At 31.2% G+C, this 10,991-nt stretch overlaps 1 protein-coding gene across 1 annotated transcript; it reads right to left on the bottom strand.

Annotated features, from left to right (window-relative positions):
* Positions 1 to 2,758: 2,758 nt before the first annotated feature.
* On the bottom strand, positions 2,759 to 5,637 carry LOC104821150 (WUSCHEL-related homeobox 11). Its single transcript, XM_010551951.1, has 4 exons — positions 5,384 to 5,637; positions 4,623 to 5,038; positions 4,051 to 4,226; positions 2,759 to 2,997 (listed from the first exon to the last, which is right to left on the bottom strand). Exons 1-4 carry the CDS (start codon positions 5,635 to 5,637, stop codon positions 2,980 to 2,982), a joined length of 864 nt encoding a protein of 287 aa, XP_010550253.1. The 3' UTR covers positions 2,759 to 2,979.
* Between the last annotated feature and the right edge of the window lie 5,354 nt (positions 5,638 to 10,991).

The raw sequence follows: 10,991 nt of genomic DNA, 5'->3' as shown, positions 1-10,991 counted from the left end.
AATTTCGACCGACTTAGTTTAACACCTTATATTGTATTGACGATAGTCAACATCTGATAACATAATAATGAGTACTAGAAAAATAAAGTATTCCATTTTTTTTCCAAATTTATTACAATTCCTATATGTATTAGTGTAGGGTTCTTTATTAGATTAAATGTTGATTACAGATTATGTTCTTCTTAAATCACCCTAAAAAACATGTAAATATTAAGCATTTTAAATCTTCATATCAAATTATTCTTATATTTAATAATATTATTACAAAGTAGAATCGGATCGGATATGTCGGATAATTCAATTTTAATATATGTATCTGACAAATATCTCCAAATAAATATCCGTATCCGATCTATAAACTCCGGATATCCAAATTTTCGATTCGGATACGAAACGAATAACGGATCGTTTCGGATTTTTCGGATATTTTAACCATCCCTATTTTGAACTATTAATATGTTAAACATAAAATAATCGCCGAACTTAAATATATTTGATAATAATTATTGTATGAATTGGCTCGTCTGCTCAGAAGCCAAAATGGAATTCTAGAAAACATAAACAATATTTTCGGTCAACTACAAAAGATCTACGCCGAAATATGCTCTGTTGAAAGTAGCAAGCCATTTAATCGAGATATAAATTTTAATTTAGATAAATATATTTAATTAAATAAATAAAAATCTACTAATAAACCTTGTAATAATGACTCCTTCATTACATATTAATATTATCTCCCATAACAAAAAAAAAAACCTCGTGTGATGTCTTCCGATTCCAATGTACTTCCTTACAATTTACGGCACACTGGTCAAGCATGTGTATATATACGTTGTATATATATATATATATATAATTTGGAGTACTAAATTGGATTGAAAATATATTATTTCAGTCAACTGTTAATAAAAAGCATGAAAACATAAATTGGAGTACTAAATTGCACTGAAAAAACATTTTCGAATGTTAAAAGGAAAGATAGAAATTTTGGAAATTGAATTACATACTGAAAATAGTATATACGAAAAAGACTATAATCCAAAATAGAAAACAAATCCTCATTTTAAATCGAGGATTTCAGTGAAATAACTGAAACCAAAAATCCTCAATTAAAATCAATCCAAAATAAATATTCGATTAAATCAATTGGGTATTTAACTCATAAACTAGGATTTAATTTACACCAAAATAAATAATTCGATTAAATCAATTGGGTATTTAACTCATAATCTATCATGGAAGTTTATCGATGTGCATAATTAAATCATGGAAGTTTATCGATATGCATAATTAAATCACATGGCAACCAATAGGAAAGTGTGATGAAATAAATTGATAATTTTCATGGTACGTCTCAATATATGTTCTCTCCTGTTTTCTGATTTCAGAAATCAACAACTAACCAAACATGCGTCTTCTAATCACTGGTTCTAGCGGTCGGTGTTGTCGCCTAGTTGCTTTTATTTTATTCTAATCATCAATTAATTATAATTAATCTTCTCTTATCTATTTAATACTCCTATGTTATTAATTAGCCCAATAGTCTTAAACGATTCATCAAACCATTTCTTACATTTAAATTTGATTGTTTTTTAACGGAATAAATCTCTATCTATAAATTGTGTATATATATATATATGAGGACGATATTTGGACGAAATATCTGCAAAATTGTTCGTAGAAATTAAATAAATATTGATTGGAGAAATATTTTTGGTAATGTTGAAATATATATATATATATATATATATATATATATATTATTACGTATTTACGTCCGATTTTTGTAATTTATTTTACTAATTATCTAATAGATTATTATTGAAGAATAAATATAACTTTGGGAAGCTATAATGTGGAGAGTGGTATATGGACAGAACTTAGCCCTAAATCTCCGATGAAGATTGGTTGCCGGGGTTTGCAAGGGTTTGTGTCTAAGAAAGCAAGAATCGACAGGACAACAAAATATCTTTCCTTCTTTGTTTTACCATTTCTTAATACAAAAAGTAAAAATAAAATAAAAAATCGAAATGTGCATTGAAATTGCTATGAAGCATTGGGCATGAAAACTCCAAGATCTAACCCGAAAATCAAAGAAATCACAAATATATACATACATATATATATATATATACAGTTTAAGTCACAACATTTTAAAATGAATTATTTATTTATAAGTTATATAACTAATCGGGTTTGATTAAGAAAACTATATAATATTCAAACACAAACCATCAAACAATCATCCAAGTGAGTTTGAACGATTTTGAATGTGGTTTTCATTGATTAGGACTTCCCCTTTTACTCTAGCAAACGTTTCTCTTTTGAAATATTTATATTTTGGATATATGTTATTGCTATTAATACGACTACCAATTAACTAACAATTAAGAAACTAAAGTCTAATTAAATCTTCTAATAAAAGGGTTCAAATGTGAGAAAAAGTCTCATGTTTTTATATATAGGTATACACACAATAATTGTATATGTGTATTTACATGTTTGTGTGTGTGTATAGCAGTGGTTTATGTAATAAGGTTTTTAGGGCCAACTTTCCAAATTTGGTTAGAACATGTCAACACCTTCAGCCGTTGATTCAAGTCCACAAGTTTAGATTGGGATGTTAATTCGATCATATTGAAAGAATGAAACTGGTTAAGAAACGAATTTCATGTTTGTCATATATATAGACTAAAACAGAAAATTTTATTTCAAATATATATACATACATATATGTATATGTATATATATATGTGTGTGTGTGTATACTTTTTTCATAAATCTCTAACTGGTTACAAACTAAACCGCTTCGCCTTATTCGGAAGAGTTATTTTTAACTATCAAACTGAACTGACGACAGAGACTTAGAGCAGACCGACAAATGAACAGTGAAGAAAATTGGACCGTAGGATTAGGAACAAAGGCAGGTTGTATAACAAGGTATCTGTTGCATCACCGCCTAACACGAGCACAGCCGGTTCATATCTGTCTCGGAACCTGCCCATATGATTACGACCCATCAAAAAAATCGGAAAAAAAAACATGAATATTAGCCTTAAAATTAGAATAATTGATATTATAAAAAGAAAAAAGAAAAAACAGAAGCTGGTGAGTTCTATTGCAGAGTCCAGAGAATCGACCACGAGAGAGAGAGAGAGAGAGAGAGGTTTTCTCTCAGAAACCCTAATGACGAATTGCAAAGTAACACTTGCATTTCGAGAAAAATTTTGTCACCGCCTGCTTATTCAATCGAGAGAGAGAAGAAGTTCCCAAGGTCTCTTCTGCCAATGAACTCCATAAAATATATACATTTTTTTTTACTAACTTAAAAACTTGGAATAGTTTTGCGGTAATTCTGAATATCACAGAAAAAAAAAAATCCGAATATCAGGATTATAGTGCTCATAATTATATATATATATATATACATATATGATATTATTTTCAAAACCCAGAAATTTCAAGTCCAAATGAAGAAAGCGGAAAACCTCAAGCGGCGTGTGTATGTGTATGCATGTATATAATAATATAAGCACGATATTTTATACTTTATATCCCATGGAATAATGACAGATCGATCTTCTGAATTTGGCTAATAATCCACAAGAGCTTAGGATTTTAATATTAGCTAACACGAACTGACATTCACCACACTTCAAGAGTTTTTTTATTTTTAATTATTGTTATAATTTAAAAACTGAACAACTTTATTTCAGCAAAGCGTCCAAACATGGTCATTTATGACATACCCGACGACGGTCAACAAATCGATTTCTATACCCTCATATTTTTCCTTACCAAATTACATTCATATTTAGACATGAAATATAATTAAGAATAACTCTTTCGGCATGCATTTAATTTAAGAGAGAGATATTACATTTTTAAATTAGTTTATGATTATGAAACTTAAAGAGCCCTAAAATAATGGCTTTACTCGGGGAAAATTTGTTCCACATGACCCCCAAAAAAAAATCGAAACATTGAAGATTCTTGATGATTATAATTTAATTCAATAACCGAAATAGGGAGTGAGATGTAGGGACTTACCAGGAAATAAGCATCGCCATGTTGCAAGGGATGCATCAAGAACCCAAACACATCAGTCGGAAGAGGAACTCCCGACGAATGAAGCAGCACCAGATCTCCACCAAACATCGCTTTCATGTGGATTGGCCCTCTTGGCACTTGTGTCGGAACTCCGTTGATGAACACCGTTATCATCCCTACTGAGTCACGTTGTCGTGAAATTCGAAATTTTAAAAAAAAAAATCGACGAAGGATTAACGTTTTAACCCTTTCTGTGCCTCTTTTTTAAATGAAAAGAGTTCTTCTTGCGGGTACAGAAGAGAGAAACACAGAGGATGGGAGGTCAAAAGGAAAACGAAAAAGAAATAAATGCAATGATTGATCGAGAAAATCGATTCCAAGTTGAAACCCACCTAAAATTTGGAAATTCTTGACCTTTTCATCCATAAAAGTTGCTATCTTTATATACTTTTTTGTTCGCAGGAAAAAAAAAGGTACCTTTAAAACTGGGGGATTTTTTAAAGAAGAAAAGGCAGGCATGCGCAGACTGAACAAGAAACCGACCAAACTTAGCCATGCAAACAGATGTTTACCCTGTTGGAATTGAACATCTGGGTTTTGATCAGCTGGGCACAAAATTGAAGAAACATTGGATGTGTGCTGTTGATGATCAGTCTCGTTGTAACCCATCTGGCAAGGCATTGTGAAGAGATTCTCCATGGCATTAACACCAGAAGACGAAGAAGAGGAAGAGGAAGAGCCTGACGAAGACGAACCCGAAGAAGACGACGGTGAAAGTCCGAGAAAAAACGAAGGGACATGAGATTGTGGAGCAGCAAAATAATGACCACAACTTCCTCCAAACCCCAAATGGTACAGATTTCCATCACCGGAGATGACACTTCCTTGCTGGTTCGCCTGGAGGCTCACCGGAGAGCTTGCTCCGGCGGAAGATGCGGTCGCCGCCTCCGCCGCCGCAGCCTGGAGCTGCCGCTGCTTCCGGCGGGGTCTTGAGCGGCGATAATAATAATAATTAAAAAAAAAACAGAATAAGAGGGTTTCTTTTGTAACCCTGTTGTTGTTGTTTTATGCGGTGGTGTTTGCTCTTTTAGGGGGTTTTTTTAATGGGAATAGAGAGCGGGAGAGGAAAGAGAGAATCCATTTCGGTAGAAACTGAAATCAATATATAAACTTGTATGATATATATATATAGAGAGAGAGAGAAATAAATGCATAGGTTTTATTTCTAGAGAAAAACGACAAACAAAATTGATGTATATAATTGAATTCTTTAAAAAAATGATGTATGCGTACGAACATATACGGTATAATGTAATGAATTCATCAAAGGAACTTAACGGGCCAAGATCTTCTCAGTGTTGCATCCCCCACGGCTCCGAATTTCTCGAGCATCTTTCTAATTCTCACGGTCTCATCTTTTGGTGGGTTAACCATACCGCTGTTAAAGATCGATTCGAGCAAGAGGATTTGCTCCGGTTTAGGTGACCAACGTGTCCGGGCCGGTTCGGTTGCGACCGGGGAAGAGGAGGAGGAGGAAGAGCCATGGTTCTTGGTGTCGTGGTCATTGTCTTGTGTTTGCTGTTCCATTTTTCTTCTTCTTTGGTTATGGAAAATATAATTATTTGAATAAAAGGGCTCAGTGGAACCTTTACATCTGAGGAGTGGTGGAGTTTTGGAAAGATTTGTGTGCGGAATTTATAGGGAAGGATTTCTGAATGGGTTAAATTTTCTTGTTTATTAAGTCACAGGGCCGGGGTCTAGTGGACTCATTTAAATATTACCATAAAATATTAAAAAAAAACATATATTAAATATGCGAATAGTTATATGTTGTGCACATATATGCAAACACGTACACGGAGACAGTATACAAGATTGAAGTGCTTGGCATCTTATGCCTGCAGATATATATTGTGCGGAGATCTTATTTTCCACTGTAACATTAATTTCGACCGACTTAGTTTAACCTTTTTTTTTTGTTAGGGTTTTCCATAATGGGTCATGCATATCGGTGTGTAAACCCTAATTTTTTTATATATTGGTTGAGATTAAAAGTCTTAAATTGGAAACCCTAAAATAATAAAATAAACGTTTAATTTTGTGGGATGCTATATATAATATTCATCTTACGTCATGCAACGGACGCTCAAAGATTTTTTTTTTGGCATTTCCAGTCAAATGAAAAAATAAAAATTTGCTGTTAATAAAAAGAATTATATTTGATTTGCCACTGAGGTTTTGAATTCACAGTAAAAGACAATATTGACCTCCGTTTGCCTAGGACTACTCGGCTCAGAACATAAGAGAGCAGGGACAAATTAGTAAAATCGTGTAAGAGAGAGCCAGCTTGTGGACCAAAACCTTCAGGTTTTCGGCATGGCTCTGGCCCATGTGACCCAAAGAGCTTATTAAAAAGCCATATTTTTATGTATTAGTAATGAATTTTGGTAGAAAAACATAAAATCTTTCTTTTAATATGTTATTTAAAAGGCATATAAATTTATCAGTGATCCTGAAATTGAAGTTTGTGAACAAATAGAAAATGATTATATTTTTTTATATTTTCTACTTTTAATTTATAATTATGAAAAAATAACAAGCAAACTTTTATATATATATATATATATATGGAATACCAAGATAAAATATTATATTGAAAATAATATTTGATTACTCCAGATAAAAACATAATGTTCTAGTGTCAAGCATGTTTGAACTTGATATTTTAAGATAATTAATGCTTGATTTGAAACTTTTAGGCAAATAACTTTTTTCAATATCAATCAATTCAAGTTATCTGTATATAATTTTTGGAAGCCTAATACATTAAACTTAAACTTTTTTTTATATAAATGATATTTTAAAATTGTATACTTTAGAATTCATTTTTTTACAAAATTTATGATTTGTTATCATTTTCCAAAAGTTGTCTATTTTATTTTATTTCTCAATCTTTAATTTGCTTTGAGATGTTCACGAAGAAAATGTACAAAACTAATTAATAGAATATGGGAAAAAATAGAAAAAGAAAAAGAAAAATAAAAAGTACAAAGTGTGTGTGTGTGTGTGTATATATATAGACAACTAAGATTTAAATTATTTAATAACATTTAAATATCTTTCAAAACCACAAAAAACAATTGTAACATTTTTTCAGTAAAAAAAATACTCCATGTTATATTAAAATTTGAAATTAAATATAAAAAACTGAGTTATGGATGTTTAAGCAAATATTATTGTAGTAATTTCAATTCATTCTGCTGGGGTCAGGCAAAGTGCTTGCCAACACATATACGAATATTAGTTATTTGTGTGTTTGCTGTATACGTATGCAACCCGCGTATGCTTGAACATATATAGATACGTTACATACGTATATTAATTATAAATACGTATTCAACCCGCAAATGTATGGTGGGATGTTTCAATATAAAAACATTTATGAGAAGAAAAAACTTTATTCGGAATATAAAGTGTATCGTCCGTTCGTCGGGATGCATGTACGTGTATATACGTAATATATGCATATATATATATATATATATATATATATATTATGCGTATGCGTGCGCCAAGAACGACACATATACGGTCAAAACTAGAGTGTAGAAAGACGGTAGCCGACAACCTGCTTCATTCAGTTTGCTCTGTCCGGATGCAATTTATACGTATATTGCGTTTTTTGAAGTTTTTTTTCGTTCAATAATTATAAAACAAAAGATTCCATTCGGTTCTCCTGCCTTTTTTTTCCTGGTCATGTGATAGCTACAAAACTTATCTCATTTGAAGAGTTATATATTTTTAAATAGATGACTAAAAATTTCAAACTATGAATTATGGATAAATGGTTTTAAATAATCCAATTACGAATTATTTTCAAGATATTATTTATGGGTGTGTTTTAGTTTTGTGGAATCAAAATTTATCCTCCACTAAACTTGATCTAAACTGGAAATATTCACATCAAACAGCACGATGATTGCTTGTTTCCAATAGAATAAATAGTCATGAGACAATATTTAATTTTTATACAAGAATATATATTTAGGAAATTACCCAAAAAGGTGATTTTTTTTCCATTGATGAAACAGTACTTACTGTTGTTTACACCCTTAAAAAATCAAGACAGGAAAAAAGGTTTTAAAAAAAAAGAACACCCTTGTGCCCTAAAGGCGGAACCAGATGTTGGTCGGTGTCCCCCATTGTAAAAAAATAAAAATAATTTGAATTAAATATTAATTATTAATAGCTTAGCTTTAAATGTAGAGATATAAAAAATGCCGACCAGAATGTAAGTAAATATCTCATAAAAATGAACCGCCAATTCAGAAAAACAAATATCATATTTAAACTTGTCGTATTGTTTCATATTTCGTTCTGCCTTCAAATATTATAATTCGTGAGATCGTAAAATACTGTTTTGTTAATATTAAATACTCTATCATTAATTTGAGAAATTACACTTCTTTCCTCTTATTTAAACTGAGTTTTTTTTGTTATTTTAAAATCAGAAATTTAAATTATATTATACTTTTTAGTTTTTTTATTGTAACCTCGAAATCTAATTCGGAGGTTATAATTTAATTGGCCCCAATTATATTTTTCATTTTTTTTTCAAATATAACTTTTATATTCAATTTGGTTATCTGTTTTTTTTACCTCTTAGTAAAAGGAATCTCAACAGCTGCAAAGTTGCTGGTGATGTTCAGAATTTTTGTTTCTCCTTCTTCGTTTTTTTTAGTATATAATAATGTTATTAATTGCATATTTTTGTCGTGCAACAAGAAAACAAAAAAAAAAAACATGAAGTGGTGGATAGATTATATTCTATGTATGTCATGGTGATTGTGACAGATATTGATGCAACTGGGCATTACCACTCGTCTTCAATAACTCCCAGCTGTTTTGTCCGTTACTTATGTTGTCTCATATCTATCTCTTTTACGCATACATACACTGTATACGTATCCATATATCTCTACACGGACATATACAATGTATATATCAAGTGTACGGTGGGTTCATACACATCCTTCGTGCTGATACCACTATATGCGCAACGCCGCCGGATTTAATTGCAGGTGCATGAACAAGTTTATGGATCTTTCTCTCTTTCTTTCTTTTTTTTTAAATTGTTGATGAAATTCAAAGAATTCAAAAAAAAAATTGTGTAAGTGGCTTGTGCGATTCAATCGAGGTAACCACCAAACAAATGATTGATCGAGGGTGGTCGAATGATATATATATATATATACATCGAACCGATCATATTATATATTGGGTTGATTTAATTCGATGCGACAAATTTTGGGATCGGTTTATTCAAACTATATATGAATCTTTTAAATAAGTTAAAGTCGAGCAATAATTTCATCATAAACGACGTTACCATCATTTTCCAGAGCTTTAAAATCTGACAGCATATGATGCATACACATATATATACATAACCTATATATTAGACATTACGTCATATAGATTAAAGTATTTGACGAAAACAGGACATTGCAAGTACTTTAGTTAGTTAAGATTCTAGGATTTGTCGATTACGAGGTTTCTGGAAAAAGCCCTACGGAAACGAAACCTCTGTGGTCCTGAGAAGAGAGAGTTCGAAAGCCCTGAGATATTTCCGATGAGATCTTTGCAGTGTGGTCCTGCTTTGTTCCGTGTACGGAATCATTCCACGTATACATATCGTACGTGTACGTGCGTGTGTGTGTGTTGTAAATTCATATTTTTATAAAATAAACACATAAATTGTTGAATTAATAAAAATAAATAAATAAATCGAGAGGATATTCATGGAACAGGATCGGTGTACAGTGTACAGCTGGAGTCTACTTGGCGAGGAAGTCGAGTTCTATGGTTTTGGCCGGTGAACTTTGCAGGGCACTCTTGGGAATACTCAAAGAAATCCATTAAATATCGACAAAAAAAGCCAAATATTATATATATATATATAATATAATAATTTCCATCTGCACGTATAGCCTTAAATAATGCTTTTTTCGTTAAAAAAAACCCCACGCTCTCTGTCTCTCTAATACACACACATATATATATATATATTATATCACTATTGTTGACTTGTGTGGAATTATGTTCCTTTTTTGACGATGGTTGTAAAATTTATTACATTAATTTATATTGTCCTAGAGTGTTTTTCTTTTCTAACATTTTTTTTTTGTAACGGCTGAAATCCAACCACACCCTTTCGAAGGTGGTGAAAAACTCTCTGATTCCACGTAATAGTTTGTAAACCACGTACGACAGATAAACCATTTAAAAGGTGAACGATTCGTTGGAGAGTGGAATCGAACTCATTAACTTTTAGAGAATCATAAATCTTTTAACCACTACACCAAGCCCTGAAACTCTTTCCTAACTTTTTACTGATTGCTACTAAGTTTTTAATTTAACTACGATTTTAGAAAAGTATTATCATTGGATTTATCTTTGAGTTGATCAGTTGAATTATAATATTATTACTTTTTTTGGTACAACAATATACACACATTTTAACAAAAAAAAAACTACGAGACACACACGCGCATATATATATATATATATATATATATATAGGAATGTAGATATTAAGAAACAAACTTTTGACCAAAAAACAAATAATATAGATAAAATATACTAGAAAGATTAATAGCACTGACACATATAGATATAGATATATTCAGACTATATACATAGCATTTAACGTAAAGTAGTGTTCACAGAGTATTTTAAGGATAAGTACTTCAAACTGTCTACGTGGGAGTAGTACAAATTTATTGTCTTTACATATATATGTATATATATATATAGGAACATATATGAGATATATCCATATGACCAGACGGCGCTCGTGGTGGTTGTCTCCAAAGATACTATCGACATGATTTCATGTGTATATATGTTATATATGTATGATGTGCATCTGATGTCTCCCG

Source organism: Tarenaya hassleriana, unplaced genomic scaffold (assembly GCF_000463585.1).
Source record: "Tarenaya hassleriana unplaced genomic scaffold, ASM46358v1 Cleome32, whole genome shotgun sequence".
Lineage (NCBI taxonomy): Eukaryota > Viridiplantae > Streptophyta > Magnoliopsida > Brassicales > Cleomaceae > Tarenaya > Tarenaya hassleriana.
This window is presented reverse-complemented; position numbering and strand designations above follow the sequence as displayed.

What these genes read in the sequence shown, in the direction of transcription:
- LOC104821150 (XM_010551951.1), bottom strand. Translation starts at nt 5,637, where the DNA reads ATGGAACAGCAAACACAAGACAATGACCACGACACCAAGAACCATGGC. An exon ending in AGAAGATCTTGGCCCGTTAA is followed by an intron (nt 5,039 to 5,383) that starts GTTCCTTTGATG and finishes TCGCCGCTCAAG; the next exon opens with ACCCCGCCGGAAGCAGCGGC. An exon ending in AGATGTTCAATTCCAACAGG is followed by an intron (nt 4,227 to 4,622) that starts GTAAACATCTGT and finishes GTGACTCAGTAG; the next exon opens with GGATGATAACGGTGTTCATC.